This window comes from Saccoglossus kowalevskii, chromosome 6 (assembly GCF_978046115.1).
Source record: "Saccoglossus kowalevskii chromosome 6, keSacKowa6.1, whole genome shotgun sequence".
In the NCBI taxonomy this organism is placed as follows: domain Eukaryota; kingdom Metazoa; phylum Hemichordata; class Enteropneusta; family Harrimaniidae; genus Saccoglossus; species Saccoglossus kowalevskii.
In genome coordinates this window covers 39889668-39917358 of record NC_140646.1, presented here as the reverse complement: position 1 = coordinate 39917358, position 27691 = coordinate 39889668, and the positions used below count along the sequence as shown (strand labels likewise).

Here is a 27691-nt window from a genome sequence, read left to right as displayed (position 1 = left end):
TTATATAGGTAAATATATACGAGGGGTGTTCAATAAGTAATGCCCCTGACCCACCATTTGTATGATCTAGATGAAATTTTGCATGTGTAATGATTTACATCTCTAAGGGTTATGTTGCAAAAACGGCTCTGAACTAATTGTGGTTTCTGATTTACAGGTGTTTGAACTGAGTCATGCGTGACATGGAGCCAGTTGAGTGTCGCGCAGTGATCCGATTTTTGTATTTGAAAGGACGCACATCAAAGGAGACCTTTGATGAAATGAAAGAAACTTATGGTGATGATGCCCCATCATATGACCTTGTAAAACGCTGGCATCGTGAATTCAAACATGGACGGAAGTCTGTGGAAACAGCTCACATACCTGGTCGTCCCTCTTCTGCCATTGATGAGGCATCTGTCCGTCAAGTTGAGGCAGTCATTTTGGAAGATCGACGCATTACTGTTCGCCAAATAGCCCAAGAGGTCAGCTTTGTACAGGGTCTGTGGAAACTATCATTCATGACCATTTTCATATGCATAAGATGTCTGCCAGATAGATTCCCAGGTTGCTCACACCTTTCCAGAAGCAAGAATGCGCCAAGTGCTCAAAGATGAATTTGGAGATGTCCCAAGAAGATGAGTCAAAGTTTTTCAAAAGACTGATTACACATGATGAAACTTGGATCCATCACTATGATCCAGAAATGCAGTGGAAGCACTTGGACTCACCACCTCCAAAGAAGGCAAGGGTGCAGCCCTCCCGCTGGCAAGGTCATGATCACAGTCTTCTTGGACCAGGACGAAGTAGTGATGACAGATTTACTAAAGGGTACCACAATTACAGGAGCATATTATGCTTCACTTTTGATGAAATTAAGAGCTATCAAAATTAAGAGGGGGCGCAAGATCATCAAAGGTATCCTCCTCCTGCAGGACAACACTCCGGACAACTCGTATGTCACCAGATCTGATCGGTAGCGTGGCTATGAAATCCTCCCCCATACCCCTTACTCTTCTGACCTTTCACCCTCTTACTTTCATCTCTTCCCAGCCATGAATTTGTTTTTGAAAGGAAAGCGTTTTCCATATGATGCAGCCTTGATTTCTGAAGTTACGACATGGTTGGAGGACCAACCTGGGGTGTTCTACAAAAACGATGTCCAGAGCTGCATCAAACGATGGGAGAAATGCATAACTCTGGGTGGTTCCTATGTAGAGAAAGACTAATAACTGTGCCAAGTGTCATTAATCTCCAGCTATATGAAATGCTTATTGAACGCCCCTCGTATAAAAATGTCTATGGAATTCTTACAACACTTAGATATATATAAATACAAATCAGTGTCCCATGGAATGCTATATGACATGTATGACCCTGTTCAATAACATATAGCATCCAGAGCTGAAAAGGTGCGAGTCCAGCACTGTTAGTGAACCCATGACACATCATTCTTGTGCGTATATGCTTGTAAATATACATTCAGTTTTTTATAGTGACTCCAAGCTCCCAAAAAATGGCAAATGTTGTATTCATTCAATACATATCAGATAATTTGTTCACCAGATCCGAAGATAATAAATGTTATATATCCAAATAAGTAGATACATCCTGCTAAACTAAAAACATCACTCAAATGTCTTCAGTATATAACCACTGATATATACAGAAAAGAATTCAGGAATTGCTGCCATAGTATTTATAACACCTGCAAAAAAAGAATACAATGAATGAACACTAATTTCAGCCCTCATTATGCAAAACCCTCACATTGGTTATGGAGACAATATAATTGTTCAATATTGCAACTATGATAGTTAATATGATATCATAGAAGGAAGCACTGTCCATGATGGTAGATGCGGCATGATAGATACGATAATTAATTTGAAAGTGGGTGGGATGGTCTTGCGCTTCAATCTTGGTATCTGGAGCTAAATTACTGCTCCTCGAAGTGGGTGGAAAGCCATGAGACTCAGAGCATTGCTCTTGATGGTGGGTGAGATATCACTATCGAAAGACAGGAGCATTGTTTTTATGGTGGGAGGGATGATCCTGTTTAAAGACAAGCACATTTCTTGTGATGGTGAGATGACGCTTTGACAGATAAGAGCATAATTTGACGGGGGAGGACGCTATTGATAGATATAAGCATGGCTCCAATCTGATTAAAATCTGATGTATTGTACAGCGTATATTTTATTTTATATATTTATTTTAGTTAGTTCTTTTTTATGTTTTTTGTTATGTACTTCGGTATTTTTGTTAACTATCACCATATATACCAATGCCAATGTAACGAGATTTAAACGAAACCTACTCTAACTGGTTTAGTCAACGAATCACAGACCTCCTTCTATAACGCACCTGCTGACGTCATCGGTCAGAGTCATGCCATAAACACACTCAAATAAAATGGCGGATTATACCAATTTTAGCGATGGAAAGGATCGACTTTTCTGTAAGTTTAATTTATCATTGTCAAATGCAACAAAAATCATCTATGATTGTTATGATTATATTGTGGTTTAAATGGTTCCATTCATTCGACCGAACACTCGGTAACTTTTTCCCGGTCGACTGTGCTCTGGAGACGGGTAACGATCTGGCCAAAATTGTCTACGGTATTGAAGCAGTAGCTGTAAATATACATCCAGTAAGTAGTTGAGAAGAAATGACATATTTAGAACACATTGCAATTGATCAGAAAATATTTTTTTGCTCCATCTTCGTCGGCTGTAGCCTCAACATTAACCTATGGCAGATTTCACTTGGATTTACTGTACGTCGCATGCCCCCAAGCGATTATAAGATTCACTTGGGCTCATTTGCATTAACCAATCAGAGCTCACGATAGAAACGACACATACTAGTATTAGGTTAAAATGATGAAATCAACGTGTTGCTAGTTTTTTGATCTGTGAACAAGTTTACTGATCATCAAAAGAAATCGTTTAGTGCTGTACCTGAGAGAAATGATGTGTTTGTTGACACGAAAACCGGATCGGGCAAGTCGATATGTTATCAGTTTTGACAGTTTTGTCAGTTTACTAAAACAAAGTTTGCACAATACTGCTCGTAGAGTATTGCTACACTGAAAAGTATGAATTCCCCCAAAAAACTAATGCGAGAAACTGACACTTCTTGCAGCTCATCTACTCTTGATATTGTGAAAGATTAATTTGAGTGTCATTAAACCTTCACGTCAGAGGTACCAAGTTCGGGGAATTCTCTACCTTTCTATCCAACAAAGACACACAGAGAATCAAATCGTGTCACATTTGGTCTCAGCCGCGTTGTAACTCTCCCCAGGCTGCACCAAGACTGCGTGCCTCGTGGTGAGCTTGCCACAACTAACTGATATAAGCTTTATTCACATTCCAACTGTTAGCCAATTACAGAGACGTTTAAGAGCTCGAGGCGTGGCCTCCACACATATCACGCAAAGTATTCAACACGCCATAATGTCTAATTAATTGCCCCCAATGTCGGGACATAACTCTCATACTTATAGGTGCGTCATTGACTTAACCAACTTCCATAGTCGACCATTATATCAGCCAGTTGTTCCAATCACCAATTCCCTAACATCCGAATGAACCTGATCATGACAAGTTACGAGCAGGTGTGGATTATCCAGGGGTCACCAGTGAAAGTCGCTATAGCTGCGAAAAGCGGCCTCACCGAAATACATGAAAATATAAGTCATGACAATATCATCCTCGCCAATAACTGACTGATATTATTCAACGTCGGTGGTGTTGTGGTGAAAATTATCGATGGCCAAAAAAAAATTGCGTGAAAATGTTTCTATATGGCAGAAACAACTGCGAAAAGTGTGGGCTTCTCACACTTTACCAATTTGAGGTGCGAGTGACAGTAATAGCTCTGCAGTCAATCTAAATGTTACTGCAAATAAAGTACGCAATAGTTGCATTCAAATAAATTCCTTTTGCTGACGAACATTTGCAGTTGTATTTTTGTGTTCTATTGACATTGCGTCAATTGTAGCAGACCCCCCCATTTTCCCCCAAATAATTCCTGCTGGACAAGGCTTCGACAATCAACTGCACAACTAGATCCCTGGCGCAATGACGATCTAAATGTTACATTTGTAGCTACGTTTTATGCAACTTACAAGTAAATATTGTCAAAAACACATCAGTAAAATAAAAAAATTACGACAGAACATAAATTCTTCAATGTGTTGAAAAATTGAGTATATAATCACCTTTTCAGGGCATTTTCTTTGACCAACTTGTGATTGAGATGGTTGTCTTCAAAATGAAACACGCCATGCAACACGATATTTTTTCTTTTACATTGTAATGTTAATGTTTTTTCCGATGGGTACGCCGTCGGCCAATGTAAACGGCTAGCTGTGATTGGCTGTAGCAAGATTTGAAAGGGATTTATATAGGCATTGGGTCGGATCCTTGTGGGCTTTCGAGATTACCAACACACATAAAAAAATACCAGAAAACAAATGATAAATTAAAAGAAAAAAAAGTGAAAAAAATGTGCAGTAAAAAATAATTAAACACAAATTTAAAAAAAGCACAAACTAGGATCTTATTTTAATCAGACTGATATACAGCAGTATTTCTCTTGATGGTAGGCGAAATGATGCTCTTGATAGACAGAAGCATTGCTCGTGCTCGCGGGTGTGAAGACACTGTTAATGATAAACAATGACATTGCTCTCGACTATGAGGGATTTTACTATTGATAGAAAGAAGCATTGCTCACGATGGTGGGTGGGATTTTACTATTGATAGAAAGAAGCATTGCTCACGATGGTGGGTGGGATTTTACTATTGATAGAAAGAAGCATTGCTCACGATGGTGGGTGGGATTTTACTATTGATAGAAAGAAGCATTGCTCACGATGGTGGGTGGGATTTTACTATTGATAGATAGAAGCATTGCTCACGATGGTGGGTGGGATTTTACTATTGATAGATAGAAGCATTGCTCACGATGGTTGGTGGGATTTTACTATTGATAGAAAGAAGCATTGCTCACGATGGTTGGTGGGATTTTACTATTGATAGAAAGAAGCATTGCTCACGATGGTGGGTGGGATTTTACTATTGATAGATAGAAGCATTGCTCACGATGGTTGGTGGGATTTTACTATTGATAGAAAGAAGCATTGCTCACGATGGTGGGTGGGATTTTACTATTGATAGATAGAAGCATTGCTCACGATGGTGGGTGGGATTTTACTATTGATAGAAAGAAGCATTGCTCACGATGGTGGGTGGGATTTTACTATTGATAGATAGAAGCATTGCTCACGATGGTGGGTGGGATTTTACTATTGATAGATAGAAGCATTGCTCACGATGGTGGGTGGGATTTTACTATTGATAGATAGAAGCATTGCTCACGATGGTGGGTGGGATTTTACTATTGATAGATAGAAGCATTGCTCACGATGGTGGGTGGGATTTTACTATTGATAGATAGAAGCATTGCTCACGATGGTGGGTGGGATTTTACTATTGATAGATAGAAGCATTGCTCACGAAGGTGGGTGGGATTTTACTATTGATAGATAGAAGCATTGCTCACGATGGTGGGTGGGATTTTAATATTGATACAACAGGGTGCTGATGGGTTTGATTATGGAAAGGATGGTGTTTTGTATAGACAGAATCGCTGCTTCAGTGTTGGATGGGATGACATCTGCATAGACAGTAGGTGGGTAGGAAGTGCCACTATCAATCGACATCTAGAGATGGACAAGTGTTATACTTGATATGGCAAAACTGACAAAATGATATGTACAGTTTTACATATATAACTGATATTGACTAGAAGAATTGAAGACGATCATGATAGTCTATGGCGTATCCATAAACAAATTGTTATTCACCTGCATAGTTAATATGAAAGAATTCATATAGTTTAATCCCAATAACAGGGAATAACAGTATTTTCCTGAAAAATAAAATCAGCTAAAGTAAACAAAGTAATTGAAGCATTTACCATACACAGCACCGGCCTGGTCTGGAGCAAGGTCTTGTGGATTAGCATGTGAACCAGCTCCCCCAAATCCATCAAAGAACAAAGTCAGACAGACCAGTGCTAGTGCTTGACCATAACAACTAGCACGACCAAGTAAAAACATACATGTACAAGCCACAAGTGAACAGAGTGACTGAAATGAAACAAGTAATTCTATAGTATGTCATGTACATAGTGCTTTAATGTTGTGACCCATTTTAAAGCACTAATAAAGATACCTTTTGAGCATGCTTAAATAATTTTGTTTGGTATTGCATCTTGATCAGTCTGATTAACATTGGATTATTCTTCATTGTTAATTTTGTTTATTTATGAATAATTTTTTGCTTTTACTTGTCGTTATTAAGTTAATATTTCCAAACTGAGGTTGGGAGTAATACTCACCTGTAGAAATTTTCTGGTGACTGTTGTTGTACAATGCTTTGCTATAAGCCAGTCAGCTATGTATCCCGAACAAAATGAAGTGGGAAGATTAAATAACCATGGCAACATATTGAACACCCACCTCTGGGAAATAAAATAAGAAATATTAACAATACTCATACAACAACATTCTAACAACATTCATTGTATGTCAAGTTATATACGTATTTATATTGTTCATTATCATTGGCAGACAATTAAATATGCATCTTACATCACGATTCGGGAACTTGTCTTCAAAAAATGTTGGCGTCCACGAAAACAATAAGTGCCAAGCGTATCCTCCACAAACATGACCTATTGCTAGTCCCCTTTTATCAAGAAAATAAAAGAAAAGAACGTAGTCGATTTTGCATAGACATGTTGTGGGTACATTCTAACTGATAAATTTACGAGAAACACAAGACGAGAAACAAATCATTGTCAAAGACTCATCGGGTTTTAGTGACTGTCAACATTAGTTACATACATGTAGTGAACATGTAACGAATTTTAAAGCAGTAATATAGATAATTTATAAACACAATACAATAAACAAGTCATTGTCAAAAACAAGTCTCATCTAGTTTTAGTGACTGTCAATATTAGTGCTAAATATTTTTTTTCTTATTATGTTACAGACATGATAACAAGTGGTGCCAGATAATTTATGCAATTCTTTTGTTTATTCTGCCCAATACATGCATAATTCTTTTCTAGCATGGAAATGACGATTAGTCATCTTGAATGCAATTCTGTAAAGTGTAAATGTGTTACATGGGTTGGGTTTGAACATTATCGGTCTAGCCATGTAGGAATATGACCCATAAAACAGCATTCGTTAAAAACAAAATGGCCATTAGTTAGCCATTTTGAATCAAATCTGGGTGGGATATATCATGCATCAGTGATCCCTTATGTTTAATGAATATACCAAGCCTGAAATGTAATATGTCCACGATTTCATGAGAGATATAGTTCTGGAGTAGTAGGAAGGTTTGATTTTTATGCATTTGTGGCATTAAAAAAGGTGCCATTCAAACATGTTGAATTGGAACATGAAACAAATGCTAGTGCTGATCTAGATATGATGTGTAATGTATGTCTTTGTGATTGTGTGGATGAGATATAACCCTGAACTGCATTTGTTTAAATGGCATGGTTGCCAGACAGCCATTTCATTGCGATCAGAAAAAATGATATACGAATAAATCAATTACATTATGTTCAATGGACATGCCAAGTGTATGAATGACTGAGATTCGGGTTCTGAGTGGCAGAAATGCTTAATTTTATGATTTTTTAGAATAAAAACAGCCACCATTTGGCCATCTTGAATTGGATAATGAAACATATGTAAATGTATGGTTTGTTTATTTGTGCATGTGGCAATGACTTTTTTTAGCACATACATTGCTTTGATAGCTTTATCTACCAAGTTGTCTCTAGCCTCAGATAATCTTCTATTTGATTGAAAGATTATTCCAATGTAGTTGTACGAGTTCACACAACACAGTTTTTCTTTTTGTTAATAGAATTTGTCATTACTTTGCAGTGTTCTTCTTCTAAACATAATGACGAGTTTTGGTCAGGTTCGGCAGTGATTGTGTAACTTATTTAATGTATTTTGTAACCCATTAGCACCAAACCATCAGCATATAGTAATGAGTTCATTCTTGCATTACTCACTGTGACCTGGTCATGTGACTCGTCGTTATTATAGTGTAGAATGACTGCCCTACACAACTGGATACAGCTAACCTTCTTCTTACTTTTACATATACTTCTTTCTCTAATGGTTTTATTAGATAATCAGCACTGTATTTCAAAAATTTAGAACAGAAGCTATCATATCCCGATGCTTTCTTACTCTTAAGGTTATTAATAACATTCTTAATTAATCATTGTTTAGTATTTTCCATAATTCATCTGGAAATCGTCGTTATTATTTAAGATTTTAATCTTCCCACTTTTCAGCACTTTTGTGTTCCAGACTCTTAATGATTGTCCATAATTGATTCTGATTAGTGATACTTAAATCTAATAATTTATTTACTATTAGAGTAAATATGTAGATTACAATACATTTTGGTATCCATATGTAGATTGCAAGACATCTTGGTATCCATACGTAGATTGCAAGACATCTTAGTATCCATATGTAGATTGCAAGACATCTTGGTATCCATACATATATCATAAGACATCTTGGTATCCATACATAGATTACAAGACATCTTGGTATCCATATGTAGATTGCAAGACATCTTGGTATCCATACATATATCATAAGACATCTTGGTATCCATACATAGATTACAAGACATCTTGGTATCCATATGTAGATTGCAAGACATCTTGGTATCCATACATATATCATAAGACATCTTGGTATCCATACATAGATTACAAGACATCTTGGTATCCATATGTAGATTGCAAGACATCTTGGTATCCATACATATATCATAAGACATCTTGGTATCCATACATAGATTACAAGACATCTTGGTATCCATATGTAGATTGCAAGACATCTTGGTATCCATACGTAGATTACAAGACATCTTGGTATCCATATGTAGATTGCAAGACATCTTGGTATCCATACATATATCATAAGACATCTTGGTATCCATACATAGATTACAAGACATCTTGGTATCCATATGTAGATTGCAAGACATCTTGGTATCCATACATATATCATAAGACATCTTGGTATCCATACATAGATTACAAGACATCTTGGTATCCATATGTAGATTGCAAGACATCTTGGTATCCATACATATATCATAAGACATCTTGGTATCCATACATAGATTACAAGACATCTTGGTATCCATACATATATCATAAGACATCTTGGTATCCATACATAGATTACAAGACATCTGGGTATCCATACATAGATTACAAGACATCTTGGAATCCATACATAGATTACAAGACATCTTGGTATCCATACATAGATTACAAGACATCTTGGTATCCATATGTAGATTACAAGACATCTGGGTATCCATACATAGATTACAAGACATCTTGGTATCCATACATATATCATAAGACATCTTGGTATCCATACATAGATTACAAGACATCTGGGTATCCATACATAGATTACAAGACATCTTGGAATCCATACATAGATTACAAGACATCTTGGTATCCATACATAGAATACAAGACATCTTGGTATCCATACATAGATTACAAGACATCTTGGTATCCATACCTATATTACAAGACATCTTGGTATCCATATGTAGATTGCAAGACATCTTGGTATCCATACATATATCATAAGACATCTTGGTATCCATACATAGATTACAAGACATCTTGGTATCCATACATATATCATAAGACATCTTGGTATCCATACATAGATTACAAGACATCTGGGTATCCATACATAGATTACAAGACATCTTGGAATCCATACATAGATTACAAGACATCTTGGTATCCATACATAGATTACAAGACATCTTGGTATCCATATGTAGATTACAAGACATCTGGGTATCCATACATAGATTACAAGACATCTTAGTATCCATACATAGATTACAAGACATCTGGGTATCCATACATAGATTACAAGACATCTTAGTATCCATACGTAGATTACAAGACATCTTGGTATCCATACATAGATTACAAGACATCTTGGTATCCATACCTATATTATAAGACATCTTGGTATCCATACATAGATTACAAGACATCTGGGTATCCATACATAGATTACAAGACATCTTGGAATCCATACATAGATTACAAGACATCTTGGTATCCATACATAGATTACAAGACATCTTGGTATCCATACGTAGATTACAATACATCTTGGTATCCATACATAGATTACAAGACATCTTAGTATCCATACGTAGATTACAAGACATCTTGGTATCCATTTGTAGATTACAAGACATCTTGGTATACATACGTAGATTAAAAGACATATTGGAATCCATATGTAGATTGCAAGACATCTTGGTATCCATACATATATCATAAGACATCTTGGTATCCATACATAGATTACAAGACATCTTGGTATCCATACATATATCATAAGACATCTTGGTATCCATACATAGATTACAAGACATCTTGGTATCCATACATATATCATAAGACATCTTGGTATCCATACATAGATTACAAGACATCTTGGTATCCATATGTAGATTGCAAGACATCTTGGTATCCATACATATATCATAAGACATCTTGGTATCCATACATAGATTACAAGACATCTTGGTATCCATACATATATCATAAGACATCTTGGTATCCATACATAGATTACAAGACATCTGGGTATCCATACATAGATTACAAGACATCTTGGAATCCATACATAGATTACAAGACATCTTGGTATCCATACATAGATTACAAGACATCTTGGTATCCATATGTAGATTACAAGACATCTGGGTATCCATACATAGATTACAAGACATCTTGGTATCCATACATATATCATAAGACATCTTGGTATCCATACATAGATTACAAGACATCTGGGTATCCATACATAGATTACAAGACATCTTGGAATCCATACATAGATTACAAGACATCTTGGTATCCATACATAGAATACAAGACATCTTGGTATCCATACATAGATTACAAGACATCTTGGTATCCATACCTATATTACAAGACATCTTGGTATCCATACATAGATTACAAGACATCTTGGTATCCATACATAGATTACAAGACATCTTGGTATCCATATGTAGATTACAAGACATCTGGGTATCCATACATAGATTACAAGACATCTTAGTATCCATACATAGATTACAAGACATCTGGGTATCCATACATAGATTACAAGACATCTTAGTATCCATACGTAGATTACAAGACATCTTGGTATCCATACATAGATTACAAGACATCTTGGTATCCATACCTATATTATAAGACATCTTGGTATCCATACATAGATTACAAGACATCTGGGTATCCATACATAGATTACAAGACATCTTGGAATCCATACATAGATTACAAGACATCTTGGTATCCATACATAGATTACAAGACATCTTGGTATCCATACGTAGATTACAATACATCTTGGTATCCATACATAGATTACAAGACATCTTAGTATCCATACGTAGATTACAAGACATCTTGGTATCCATTTGTAGATTACAAGACATCTTGGTATACATACGTAGATTAAAAGACATATTGGTATCCATATGTAGATTGCAAGACATCTTGGTATCCATACCTATATTACAAGACATCTTGGTATCCATATGTAGATTGCAAGACATCTTGGTATCCATACATATATCATAAGACATCTTGGTATCCATACATAGATTACAAGACATCTTGGTATCCATACATATATCATAAGACATCTTGGTATCCATACATAGATTACAAGACATCTGGGTATCCATACATAGATTACAAGACATCTTGGAATCCATACATAGATTACAAGACATCTTGGTATCCATACATAGATTACAAGACATCTTGGTATCCATATGTAGATTACAAGACATCTGGGTATCCATACATAGATTACAAGACATCTTGGTATCCATACATATATCATAAGACATCTTGGTATCCATACATAGATTACAAGACATCTGGGTATCCATACATAGATTACAAGACATCTTGGAATCCATACATAGATTACAAGACATCTTGGTATCCATACATAGAATACAAGACATCTTGGTATCCATACATAGATTACAAGACATCTTGGTATCCATACCTATATTACAAGACATCTTGGTATCCATATGTAGATTGCAAGACATCTTGGTATCCATACATATATCATAAGACATCTTGGTATCCATACATAGATTACAAGACATCTTGGTATCCATACATATATCATAAGACATCTTGGTATCCATACATAGATTACAAGACATCTGGGTATCCATACATAGATTACAAGACATCTTGGAATCCATACATAGATTACAAGACATCTTGGTATCCATACATAGATTACAAGACATCTTGGTATCCATATGTAGATTACAAGACATCTGGGTATCCATACATAGATTACAAGACATCTTAGTATCCATACATAGATTACAAGACATCTGGGTATCCATACATAGATTACAAGACATCTTAGTATCCATACGTAGATTACAAGACATCTTGGTATCCATACATAGATTACAAGACATCTTGGTATCCATACCTATATTATAAGACATCTTGGTATCCATACATAGATTACAAGACATCTGGGTATCCATACATAGATTACAAGACATCTTGGAATCCATACATAGATTACAAGACATCTTGGTATCCATACATAGATCACAAGACATCTTGGTATCCATACGTAGATTACAATACATCTTGGTATCCATACATAGATTACAAGACATCTTAGTATCCATACGTAGATTACAAGACATCTTGGTATCCATTTGTAGATTACAAGACATCTTGGTATACATACGTAGATTAAAAGACATATTGGTATCCATATGTAGATTGCAAGACATCTTGGTATCCATACGTAGATTACAAGACATATTGGTATCCATACGTAGATTACAAGACATCTTAGTATCCATATGTAGATTACAAGACATCTTGCTATCCATATGTAGATTACAAGACATCTTGGTTTCCATACGTAGATTACAAGACATCTTGGTATCCATATGTAGATTACAAGGCATCTTGGTATCCATTTGTAGATTACAAGACATCTTGATATCCATACGTAGATTAAAAGACATCTTGGTATCCATATGTAGATTACAAAACATCTTGGTATCCATACGTAGATTACAAGGCATCTTGGTATCCAAACGTAGATTACAAGACATCTTGGTACCCATATGTAGATTACAAGACATCTTAGTATCCATACGTAGATTACAAGACATCTTGGTATCCATATGTATATTGCAAGTCATCTTCGTATCGATACATAGATTACAAGATATCTTGGTATCCATATGTAGATTACAAGACATCATGGTATCCATACATAGATTACAAGACATCTTGGTATCCATTTGTAGATTAAAAGACATCTTGGTATCCATTTCCAGATTAAAAGACATCTTGGTATTCATTTCCAGATTAAAAGACATCTTGATATACATATGTAGATTACAAGACATCTTGGTATCCATATGTAGATTACAAGACATCTTGGTTTCCATAAGTAGATTACAAGATATTTTGGTATCCCTACGTAGATTACAAGACATCTTGGTATCCATATGTAGATTACAAGACATCTTGGTATCCATACATTGACTACAAGACATCTTGGTATCCATACATGGATTACAAGACATCTTGGTATCCATTTGTAGATTAAAAGACATCTTGGTAACCATACATGGATTACAAGACATCTTGGTATCCATTTGTAGATTAAAAGACATCTTGGTATATATACGTAGATTACAAGACATCTTGGTATCCATTTGTAGATTACAAGACATCTTGGTATCCATACGTAGATTAAAGACATCTTGGTATCCATACGTAGATTACAATACATCTTGGTATCCACACGTAGATTACAAGACATCTTGGGATCCATATGTAGATTACAAGACATCTTGGTATCCATATGTAGATTACAAGACATCTTGGTATCCATACGTATGTTACAAGACATCTTGGTATCCATACGTATGTTACAAGACATCTTGGTATCCATACGTAGATTACAATACATCTTGGTATCCACACGTAGATTACAAGACATCTTGGGATCCATATGTAGATTACAAGACATCTTGGTATCCATATGTAGATTACAAGACATCTTGGTATCCATACGTATGTTACAAGACATCTTGGTATCCATACATATATCATAAGACATCTTGGTATCCATACATAGATTACAAGACATCTGGGTATCCATACATAGATTACAAGACATCTTGGAATCCATACATAGATTACAAGACATCTTGGTATCCATACATAGATTACAAGACATCTTGGTATCCATATGTAGATTACAAGACATCTGGGTATCCATACATAGATTACAAGACATCTTAGTATCCATACATAGATTACAAGACATCTGGGTATCCATACATAGATTACAAGACATCTTAGTATCCATACGTAGATTACAAGACATCTTGGTATCCATACATAGATTACAAGACATCTTGGTATCCATACCTATATTATAAGACATCTTGGTATCCATACATAGATTACAAGACATCTGGGTATCCATACATAGATTACAAGACATCTTGGAATCCATACATAGATTACAAGACATCGTGGTATCCATACATAGATTACAAGACATCTTGGTATCCATACGTAGATTACAATACATCTTGGTATCCATACATAGATTACAAGACATCTTAGTATCCATACGTAGATTACAAGACATCTTGGTATCCATTTGCAGATTACAAGACATCTTGGTATACATACGTAGATTAAAAGACATATTGGTATCCATATGTAGATTGCAAGACATCTTGGTATCCATACGTAGATTACAAGACATATTGGTATCCATACGTAGATTACAAGACATCTTAGTATCCATATGTAGATTACAAGACATCTTGCTATCCATATGTAGATTACAAGACATCTTGGTTTCCATACGTAGATTACAAGACATCTTGGTATCCATATGTAGATTACAAGGCATCTTGGTATCCATTTGTAGATTACAAGACATCTTGATATCCATACGTAGATTAAAAGACATCTTGGTATCCATATGTAGATTACAAAACATCTTGGTATCCATACGTAGATTACAATACATCTTGGTATCCATACATAGATTACAAGACATCTTAGTATCCATACGTAGATTACAAGACATCTTGGTATCCATTTGCAGATTACAAGACATCTTGGTATACATACGTAGATTAAAAGACATATTGGTATCCATATGTAGATTGCAAGACATCTTGGTATCCATACGTAGATTACAAGACATATTGGTATCCATACGTAGATTACAAGACATCTTAGTATCCATATGTAGATTACAAGACATCTTGCTATCCATATGTAGATTACAAGACATCTTGGTTTCCATACGTAGATTACAAGACATCTTGGTATCCATATGTAGATTACAAGGCATCTTGGTATCCATTTGTAGATTACAAGACATCTTGATATCCATACGTAGATTAAAAGACATCTTGGTATCCATATGTAGATTACAAAACATCTTGGTATCCATACGTAGATTACAAGGCATCTTGGTATCCAAACGTAGATTACAAGACATCTTGGTACCCATATGTAGATTACAAGACATCTTAGTATCCATACGTAGATTACAAGACATCTTGGTATCCATATGTATATTGCAAGTCATCTTCGTATCGATACATAGATTACAAGATATCTTGGTATCCATATGTAGATTACAAGACATCATGGTATCCATACATAGATTACAAGACATCTTGGTATCCATTTGTAGATTAAAAGACATCTTGGTATCCATTTCCAGATTAAAAGACATCTTGGTATCCATTTCCAGATTAAAAGACATCTTGATATACATATGTAGATTACAAGACATCTTGGTATCCATATGTAGATTACAAGACATCTTGGTTTCCATAAGTAGATTACAAGATATTTTGGTATCCCTACGTAGATTACAAGACATCTTGGTATCCATATGTAGATTACAAGACATCTTGGTATCCATACATTGACTACAAGACATCTTGGTATCCATACATGGATTACAAGACATCTTGGTATCCATTTGTAGATTAAAAGACATCTTGGTAACCATACATGGATTACAAGACATCTTGGTATCCATTTGTAGATTAAAAGACATCTTGGTATATATACGTAGATTACAAGACATCTTGGTATCCATTTGTAGATTACAAGACATCTTGGTATCCATACGTAGATTAAAGACATCTTGGTATCCATACGTAGATTACAATACATCTTGGTATCCACACGTAGATTACAAGACATCTTGGGATCCATATGTAGATTACAAGACATCTTGGTATCCATATGTAGATTACAAGACATCTTGGTATCCATACGTATGTTACAAGACATCTTGGTATCCATACGTATGTTACAAGACATCTTGGTATCCATACGTAGATTACAAGACATCTTGGTATCCATACGTAGATTACAAGACATCTTGGTATCCATATGTAGATTACAAGACATCTTGGTATTCATACGTAGATTGCCAGACATCTTGGTATCCATACGTAGATTACAAGACATCTTGGTATCCATACGTAGATTGCAAGACATCTTGGTATCCATATGTAGATTACAAGACATCTTGGTATCCATACGTAGATTACAAGACATCTTGGTATCCATATGTAGATTACAAGACATCTTGGTATCCATATGTAGATTGCAAGACATCTTGGTATCCATACGTAGATTACAAGACATATTGGTATCCATACGTAGATTACAAGACATCTTAGTATCCATATGTAGATTACAAGACATCTTGCTATCCATATGTAGATTACAAGACATCTTGGTTTCCATACGTAGTAGATTACAAGACATCTTGGTATCCATATGTAGATTACAAGGCATCTTGGTATCCATTTGTAGATTACAAGACATCTTGATATCCATACGTAGATTACAAGACATCTTGGTATCCATATGTATATTGCAAGTCATCTTCGTATCGATACATAGATTACAAGATATCTTGGTATCCATATGTAGATTACAAGACATCATGGTATCCATACATAGATTACAAGACATCTTGGTATCCATTTGTAGATTAAAAGACATCTTGGTATCCATTTCCAGATTAAAAGACATCTTGGTATCCATTTCCAGATTAAAAGACATCTTGATATACATATGTAGATTACAAGACATCTTGGTATCCATATGTAGATTACAAGACATCTTGGTTTCCATAAGTAGATTACAAGATATTTTGGTATCCCTACGTAGATTACAAGACATCTTGGTATCCATATGTAGATTACAAGACATCTTGGTATCCATACATTGACTACAAGACATCTTGGTATCCATACATGGATTACAAGACATCTTGGTATCCATTTGTAGATTAAAAGACATCTTGGTAACCATACATGGATTACAAGACATCTTGGTATCCATTTGTAGATTAAAAGACATCTTGGTATATATACGTAGATTACAAGACATCTTGGTATCCATTTGTAGATTACAAGACATCTTGGTATCCATACGTAGATTAAAGACATCTTGGTATCCATACGTAGATTACAATACATCTTGGTATCCACACGTAGATTACAAGACATCTTGGGATCCATATGTAGATTACAAGACATCTTGGTATCCATATGTAGATTACAAGACATCTTGGTATCCATACGTATGTTACAAGACATCTTGGTATCCATACGTATGTTACAAGACATCTTGGTATCCATACGTAGATTACAAGACATCTTGGTATCCATACGTAGATTACAAGACATCTTGGTATCCATATGTAGATTACAAGACATCTTGGTATTCATACGTAGATTGCAAGACATCTTGGTATCCATACGTAGATTACAAGACATCTTGGTATCCATACGTAGATTGCAAGACATCTTGGTATCCATATGTAGATTACAAGACATCTTGGTATCCATACGTAGATTACAAGACATCTTGGTATCCATATGTAGATTACAAGACATCTTGGTATCCATACGTAGATTACAAGACATCTTGGTATCCATACGTAGATTACAAGACATCTTGGTATCTATATGTAGATTACAAGACATCTTGGTATCCATACGTAGATTACAAGACATCTTGGTATCCATATGTAGATTACAAGACATCTTGGTATCCATACGTAGATTACAAGACATCTTGGTATCCATATGTAGATTACAAGACATCTTGGTATCCATACGTAGATTACAAGACATTTTGGTATTCATACATAGATTACAAGACATCTTGGTATCCATATGTAGATTACAAGACATCTTGGTATCCATTTGTAAATTACAAGACATCTTGATATCCATACGTAGATTAAAAGACATCTTGGTATCCATACGTAGATTACAAGACATCTTGGTATCCATATGTAGATTACAAGACATCTTGGTATCCATACGTAGATTACAAGTCATCTTGTTATCCACAAGTAGATTACAGGATATTTTGGTATCCCTACGTAGATTACAAGACATCTTGGTATCCATACGTAGATTACAAGACATCTTAGTATCCATACATAGACTACAAGACATCTTAGTATCCATATATAGATTAAAAGACATCTTAGTATCCATTTGTAGATTAAAAAACATCTTGGTATACATACGTAGATTACAAGACATCTTGGTATCCATTTGTAGATTAAAAAACATCTTGGTATACATACGTAGATTACAAGACATCTTGGTATCCATATGTAGATTACAAGACATCTTAGTATCCATACATAGATTACAAGACATCTTAGTATCCATACGTAGATTACAAGACATCTTGGTATCCATATGTAGATTACAAGGCATCTTGGTATCCATTTGTAGATTACAAGACATCTTGATATCCATACGTAGATTAAAAGACATCTTGGTATCCATATGTAGATTACAAAACATCTTGGTATCCATACGTAGATTACAAGGCATCTTGGTATCCAAACGTAGATTACAAGACATCTTGGTACCCATATGTAGATTACAAGACATCTTAGTATCCATACGTAGATTACAAGACATCTTGGTATCCATATGTAGATTGCAAGTCATCTTCGTATCGATACATAGATTACAAGATATCTTGGTATCCATATGTAGATTACAAGACATCATGGTATCCATACATAGATTACAAGACATCTTGGTATCCATTTGTAGATTAAAAGACATCTTGGTATCCATTTCCAGATTAAAAGACATCTTGGTATCCATTTCCAGATTAAAAGACATCTTGATATACATATGTAGATTACAAGACATCTTGGTATCCATATGTAGATTACAAGACATCTTGGTTTCCATAAGTAGATTACAAGATATTTTGGTATCCCTACGTAGATTACAAGACATCTTGGTATCCATATGTAGATTACAAGACATCTTGGTATCCATACATTGACTACAAGACATCTTGGTATCCATACATGGATTACAAGACATCTTGGTATCCATTTGTAGATTAAAAGACATCTTGGTAACCATACATGGATTACAAGACATCTTGGTATCCATTTGTAGATTAAAAGACATCTTGGTATATATACGTAGATTACAAGACATCTTGGTATCCATTTGTAGATTACAAGACATCTTGGTATCCATACGTAGATTAAAGACATCTTGGTATCCATACGTAGATTACAAGACATCTTGGGATCCATATGTAGATTACAAGACATCTTGGTACCCATATGTAGATTACAAGACATCTTGGTATCCATACGTATGTTACAAGACATTTTGGTATCCATACGTATGTTACAAGACATCTTGGTATCCATACGTAGATTACAAGACATCTTGGTATCCATATGTAGATTACAAGACATCTTGGTATTCATACGTAGATTGCAAGACATCTTGGTATCCATACGTAGATTACAAGACATCTTGGTATCCATACGTAGATTACAAGACATCTTGGTATCCATATGTAGATTACAAGACATCTTGGTATCCATACGTAGATTACAAGACATCTTGGTATCCATATGTAGATTACAAGACATCTTAGTATCCATACGTAGATTACAAGACATCTTGGTATCCATACGTAGATTACAAGACATCTTGGTATCCATACGTAGATTACAAGACATCTTGGTATCCATATGTAGATTACAAGACATCTTGGTATCCATACGTAGATTACAAGACATCTTGGTATCCATATGTAGATTACAAGACATATTGGTATCCATACGTAGATGACAAGACATCTTGGTATCCATATGTAGATTACAAGACATCTTGGTATCCATACGTAGATTACAAGACATTTTGGTATTCATACATAGATTACAAGACATCTTGGTATCCATATGTAGATTACAAGACATCTTGGTATCCATTTGTAAATTACAAGACATCTTGATATCCATACGTAGATTAAAAGACATCTTGGTATCCATACGTAGATTACAAGACATCTTGGTATCCATATGTAGATTACAAGACATCTTGGTATCCATACGTAGATTACAAGACATCTTGTTACCCATAAGTAGATTACAAGATATTTTGGTATCCCTACGTAGATTACAAGACATCTTGGTATCCATACGTAGATTACAAGACATCTTAGTATCCATACATAGACTACAAGACATCCTAGTATCCATACATAGATTAAAAGACATCTGGGTATCCATACATGGATTACAAGACATCTTGGTATCCATTTGTAGATTAAAAAACATCTTGGTATACATACGTAGATTACAAGACATCTTGGTATCCATATGTAGATTACAAGACATCTTAGTATCCATACATAGATTACAAGACATCTTAGTATCCATACGTAGATTACAAGACATCTTGGTATCCATACATAGATTAAAAGACATTTTGGTATCCATACAGGGATTACAAGACATCTTGGTGTCCATTTCTAGATTACAAGACATCTTGGTATCCATACGTAGATTACAAGACATCTTGGTATCCATATGTAGATTACAAGACATCTTGGTATCCATACGTAGATTACAAGACATCTTGGTATCCATATGTAGATTGCAAGTCATCTTCGTATCGATACATAGATTACAAGATATCTTGGTATCCATATGTAGATTACAAGACATCATGGTATCCATACATAGATTACAAGACATCTTGGTATCCATTTGTAGATTAAAAGACATCTTGGTATCCATTTCCAGATTAAAAGACATCTTGGTATCCATTTCCAGATTAAAAGACATCTTGATATACATATGTAGATTACAAGACATCTTGGTATCCATATGTAGATTACAAGACATCTTGGTTTCCATAAGTAGATTACAAGATATTTTGGTATCCCTACGTAGATTACAAGACATCTTGGTATCCATATGTAGATTACAAGACATCTTGGTATCCATACATTGACTACAAGACATCTTGGTATCCATACATGGATTACAAGACATCTTGGTATCCATTTGTAGATTAAAAGACATCTTGGTAACCATACATGGATTACAAGACATCTTGGTATCCATTTGTAGATTAAAAGACATCTTGGTATATATACGTAGATTACAAGACATCTTGGTATCCATTTGTAGATTACAAGACATCTTGGTATCCATACGTAGATTAAAGACATCTTGGTATCCATACGTAGATTACAAGACATCTTGGGATCCATATGTAGATTACAAGATATTTTGGTATCCCTACGTATGTTGCAAGACATCTTGGTATCCATACGTAGATTACAAGACATCTTGGTATCCATATGTAGATTACAAGACATCTTGGTATTCATACGTAGATTGCAAGACATCTTGGTATCCATACGTAGATTACAAGACATTTTGGTATTTATACATAGATTACAAGACATCTTGGTATCCATATGTAGATTACAAGACATCTTGGTATCCATTTGTAAATTACAAGACATCTTGATATCCATACGTAGATTAAAAGACATCTTGGTATCCATACGTAGATTACAAGACATCTTGGTATCCATATGTAGATTACAAGACATCTTGGTATCCATACGTAGATTACAAGACATCTTGTTATCCATAAGTAGATTACAAGATATTTTGGTATCCCTGCGTAGATTACAAGACATCTTGGTATCCATACGTAGATTACAAGACATCTTAGTATCCATACATAGACTACAAGACATCTTAGTATCCATACATAGATTAAAAGACATCTGGGTATCCATACATGGATTACAAGACATCTTGGTATCCATTTGTAGATTAAAAAACATCTTGGTATACATACGTAGATTACAAGACATCTTGGTATCCATATGTAGATTACAAGACATCTTAGTATCCATACATAGATTACAAGACATCTTAGTATCCATACGTAGATTACAAGACATCTTGGTATCCATACATAGATTAAAAGACATTTTGGTATCCATACAGGGATTACAAGACATCTTGGTGTCCATTTCTAGATTACAAGACATCTTGGTATCCATACGTAGATTACAAGACATCTTGGTATCCATATGTAGATTACAAGACATCTTGGTATCCATACGTAGATTACAAGACATCTTGGTATCCATATGTAGATTACAAGACATCTTGGTATCCATACGTAGATTACAAGACATCTTGGTATCCATATGTAGATTACAAGACATCTTGGTATCCATACGTAGATTACAAGACATTTTGGTATTCATACATAGATTACAAGACATCTTGGTATCCATATGTAGATTACAAGACATCTTGGTATCCATTTGTAAATTACAAGACATCTTGATATCCATACGTAGATTAAAAGACATCTTGGTATCCATAAGTAGATTACAAGACATCTTGGTATCCATATGTAGATTACAAGACATCTTGGTATCCATAAGTAGATTACAGGATATTTTGGTATCCCTACGTAGATTACAAGACATCTTGGTATCCATACGTAGATTACAAGACATCTTAGTATCCATACATAGACTGCAAGACATCTTAGTATCCATACATAGATTAAAAGACATCTTGGTATCCATACATGGATTACAAGACATCTTGGTATCCATTTGTAGATTAAAAAACATCTTGGTATACATACGTAGATTACAAGACATCTTGGTATGCATATGTAGATTACAAGACATCTTAGTATCCATTTGTAGATTACAAGACATCTTAGTATCCATACGTAGATTACAAGACATCTTGGTATCCATATGTAGATTACAAGACATCTTAGTATCCATACATAGATTACAAGACATCTTAGTATCCATACGTAGATTACAAGACATCTTGGTATCCATACATAGATTAAAAGACATTTTGGTATCCATAAGGGATTACAAGACATCTTGGTGTCAATTTCTAGATTAAAAGACATCTTGGTATACATACGTAGATTACAAGACATCTTGATATTCATATGTAGATTACAAGACATCTTGGTATCCATACATTGATTACAAGACATCTTGGTATCCATATGTAGATTACAAGATATCTTGGTATCCATACATTGATTACAAGACATCTTGGTATCCATACATGGATTACAAGACATCTTGTTATCCATATGTAAATTACAAGACATCTTGGTATTCATACGTAGATTGCAAGACATCTTTGTATCCATACGTAGATTACAAGACATCTTGGTATCCATATGTAGATTACAAGACATCTTGGTATCCATACGTGGATTACAAGACATCTTGGTATCCATATGTAGATTACAAGACATATTGGTATCCATACGTAGATTACAAGACATCGTGGTATCCATACGTAGATTATAAAACATCTTGGTACCCATACGTAGATTACAAGACATCTTGGTATCCATATGTAGATTATAAGACATCTTGGTATCCATATGTAGATTACAAGACATATTGGTATCCATACGTAGATTACAAGACATCGTGGTATCCATACGTAGATTATAAAACATCTTGGTACCCATACGTAGATTACAAGACATCTTGGTATCCATATGTAGATTATAAGACATCTTGGTATCCATATGTAGATTACAAGACATCTTGGTATCCATACGTAGATTACAAGACATTTTGGTATCCATACGTATTTTACAAGACATCTTGGTATCCATATGTAGATTACAGGACATCTTGGTATCCATACGTAGACTACAAGACATCTTGGTATTCATATGTAGATTACAAGACATCTTGGTATCCATACGTAGATTACAAGACATCTTGGTATCCATATGTCGAAAACAAGACATATTGGTATCCATGCGTAGATTACAAGACAAAGTTAAATGAAAGTATGTCACATTGCACACTCACCAAAATGCTTTGTGGCTGAGTAAAATCTTCCACGACGCCTTCATTAACAGTAGTTTGTTCTTTGGAACTGGAATATCTTTTTTTCGACAAGGATGAAGACAGTTCTTTTTCAAGAGAATTATTCTTGACATACATGCGAATACGACTGTTATTATTCCAAAAAAATAATACACACTCCTCCAGCCCAATCTATCCAGCATTAATGAACCAAAGCTTCCTGATATGATAATTCTAGTCAACACAAAATATACATTTTATCATTATTATATTCATTGAAAGCATATTCTTTCTCCATTGTTAGTCTCTAAGACATTAATACATTATATTTACATGTATTTGAAACAAATTCAATATTTTCTATGTACTGCATTCTGTATAACCAAAGGCAGATAAAAAGGGCATGCAACTGTGGTGTTCTGTGAAAATCCGACAAATCACAATAAATAGTATCCTTTCTATAAATACTAATTGAAGCTAAGAAAAAAACCTGTGTCCCCCCTTCTTTCAACCTTCTCAATAACCATCTTTTCATGGTATCTATTCATTTAGGCAATGCGTCAAATACACATAATGTACTTACAAAATTCATATATTTTTTTTAATCTGCCAGGTAAATCTGCCACAAAACACAAATATAAGCAACCCTTGCAAAGTGTTGTTTTTTTCCAAAATAAAGAGGATTACAATTGTAGTGTGAACACACAAATATTATTAAAAATATAATCATGCTATATAAACAAGTTTTATTCATGCTCTAGGTATTTCAATTAAATGCCAAGATTATTAGTAAAATACAATGTAATTATATCACTGATTATTTGCACACCTACCCAACTATTGTGCCAGAGCGGATAGATGTGTACATAAATGACCTATTTCTGATACGTACTTTTCTTGCTACCACACTCGCTATTGCTGGATAATGAAAAGCTGTGATGATAAACAAATAAGCAAAGTAAGGTATTTTGTGCTATAACGAATACATAAATTATAGATTAAAACAATTACAAGACAGTTTTTCATAGTCTTAGACATTTTTGTAATATATCCCTCTGCAGAAACTAAAGCCAAGTTCAAGTTTTGTACAATTGCGAATGTTACTGATCATATGTGCAAGGCATTATGGGGTGGGATTAGTTTATATCAAATGAGCATATTACTGAGAATATGTGCATTGCAATGTGAGTGAAAAAAATATTGTTTGTTATACGGAGCAGGCGTATCATATGTACAATGCATTGTGGGAGTCAATTAAATTCATGTTTTCATCTACTGAGCGTATGCGCAAACTATTATGGGAGATGTCCTGTCTGAATGCAAGGCTGTTGGTACTGTGCACAGAAATGATTTAAATGTTATTGTCATAAAGAGTAACAGTTTCAGTGAGACAACTGACATGCAATTTATATGAATAATGTATGAAGAGGCAGAATTAATGTCATGTTTATATCTACTGAGCATGTTAGTGAGTGTATATGCAATGAGATGTGGGAGGGAAATTATAGGTTTGTATGTTTTACTGTATAACGCATTATGGATATGATCACACCAAAAACTCACTAAATAAAATGAATTGTATATGCATTGTCCATGCTTATAATTAAATTAATCTTCACCCCCACCCTCACGTAGAAAAGGATTATTTTGAAGAAGTCAGATGTATTAAATTAGAACCGGTCATCATTTTTAAAGAAAAAAAACAACAACATATTATAATAAAAAAATATAGTTATCATTCGATTTATAGTGTTCTTTAACAGTGGGAGCCAAGACTGTCTAGAGATGAAGCAAAAAAAATTTGATCCCAGTGCACCTGATTAAATCATTTTCTCAAAGATTTTTTTTAAAGTTGTACACAAAGACTTTTATATGACTTACATTGTAACAGAGCAAATAATATTCTAGATGCAACGACCACATTCAGCTGAGAAGATTTATCGTAGAATATATCTGCACATGTTGGATACGCAATAGTTAATAAACCCCATCCTATAGCAGCAGTTGTGATGACTTCATGACCACCAATGCGGTCGCTAAGGAAACCAGACAAAATCTGAGCTGACACGTATCCCCAGTAAAAACAAGACAATACCAGTCCCTAACAAGTAGAAAACGTTCACAGAAACGGGGAATTGTTTTAGTTGGTACACATAGAAGTAGATTTGCATAACACAGCCAGTAATATGAATTATAATTTATTTGTATAACTCTCGGTGATTGCAACGAGTTATTAATTTGTTCATTCACTGTAAATCTTTTTGGGGGGAAAACTTCTGCCGCCCAAAGTTGTGACATGCATATGCAAAAAAAAAAATGTTTTTTTTTTTGGCTGTTGTTGTTGGACAAACATTTTTTTTTGGTTTATAAAGGATGTATTATCACATATATTTTGTTTGTAGTTTTTCAGATATTTATTTATATGTTCCGTATACCACCTGCAACAATTATCGTATCGGCAATATATCCTGGTCAGAATTAGTCAGAAGTTTTATCAAGTCCAACTTCAAACAGGATTTTTCAACCGAGAATTTGAATATCGTTAAAGATTTAAACTAATTATTACAAATTCACTACTTCACACAAATCTGGAATGTGATATTGTAAATCGTTCAGTAGATGAATCAATTGGGAAATATAGTTTTTAGAAAGAGAAATTGATGGCATTGATGTGATCACTTGTTCTTTGTACGTGATTAAGTGCATAAAATAAAAACAAAAGTGCAACAGATTTTCAACATTCTAACAATATGTATGCCCATAATTAATTATGCATAATTAAAACAGCTCCATTATTATACATGCAGGAAACAAACTATCCAATCAGTCAACTCACCTCCTCCGATTTATCCCAATTGTATTCTGATGCCTGTGTAACAGCCGAGATTGGAGTGGCATTTCGACATGCAAAGTTCAAAGTTGTGAGTATAAAAATGATTGTGCCCCAAATCCATTCGTCTCTCCTGTAACGCATATATAATCATTTATGCATTTTACATTATATTTTATATTATTGGATATCAGCAGATGTGTCTGACTATCGCTATAATTTGAGCCAATTATGTGAGGATCAACGTTGCTTTGGAGTGTTTGTACACAGAGAACTACAAGAAAATATTTGTGGCATTATACTTTACACATGTAGATTTGACATATGATGGAATGTGGAACTATCGCTGACATCACACTAATTATAATTATATCACTGCAAATCAAAATGTGTTTTATTGCA

The 27691-nt window shown here is 34.6% G+C and overlaps 1 protein-coding gene across 1 annotated transcript; it reads right to left on the bottom strand.

Moving 5' to 3' along the window:
• Window positions 1-877: 877 nt before the first annotated feature.
• On the bottom strand, window positions 878-27433 carry LOC144346396 (voltage-gated purine nucleotide uniporter SLC17A9-like). Its single transcript, XM_078007159.2, has 8 exons — window positions 27296-27433; window positions 26341-26560; window positions 25293-25392; window positions 24463-24693; window positions 6650-6746; window positions 6397-6519; window positions 5974-6145; window positions 878-1687 (listed from the first exon to the last, which is right to left on the bottom strand). The coding sequence occupies exons 1-8, from the start codon at window positions 27431-27433 to the stop codon at window positions 1608-1610; spliced, it is 1161 nt and encodes a 386-aa protein (XP_077863285.2). The 3' UTR covers window positions 878-1607.
• Window positions 27434-27691: the final 258 nt, after the last annotated feature.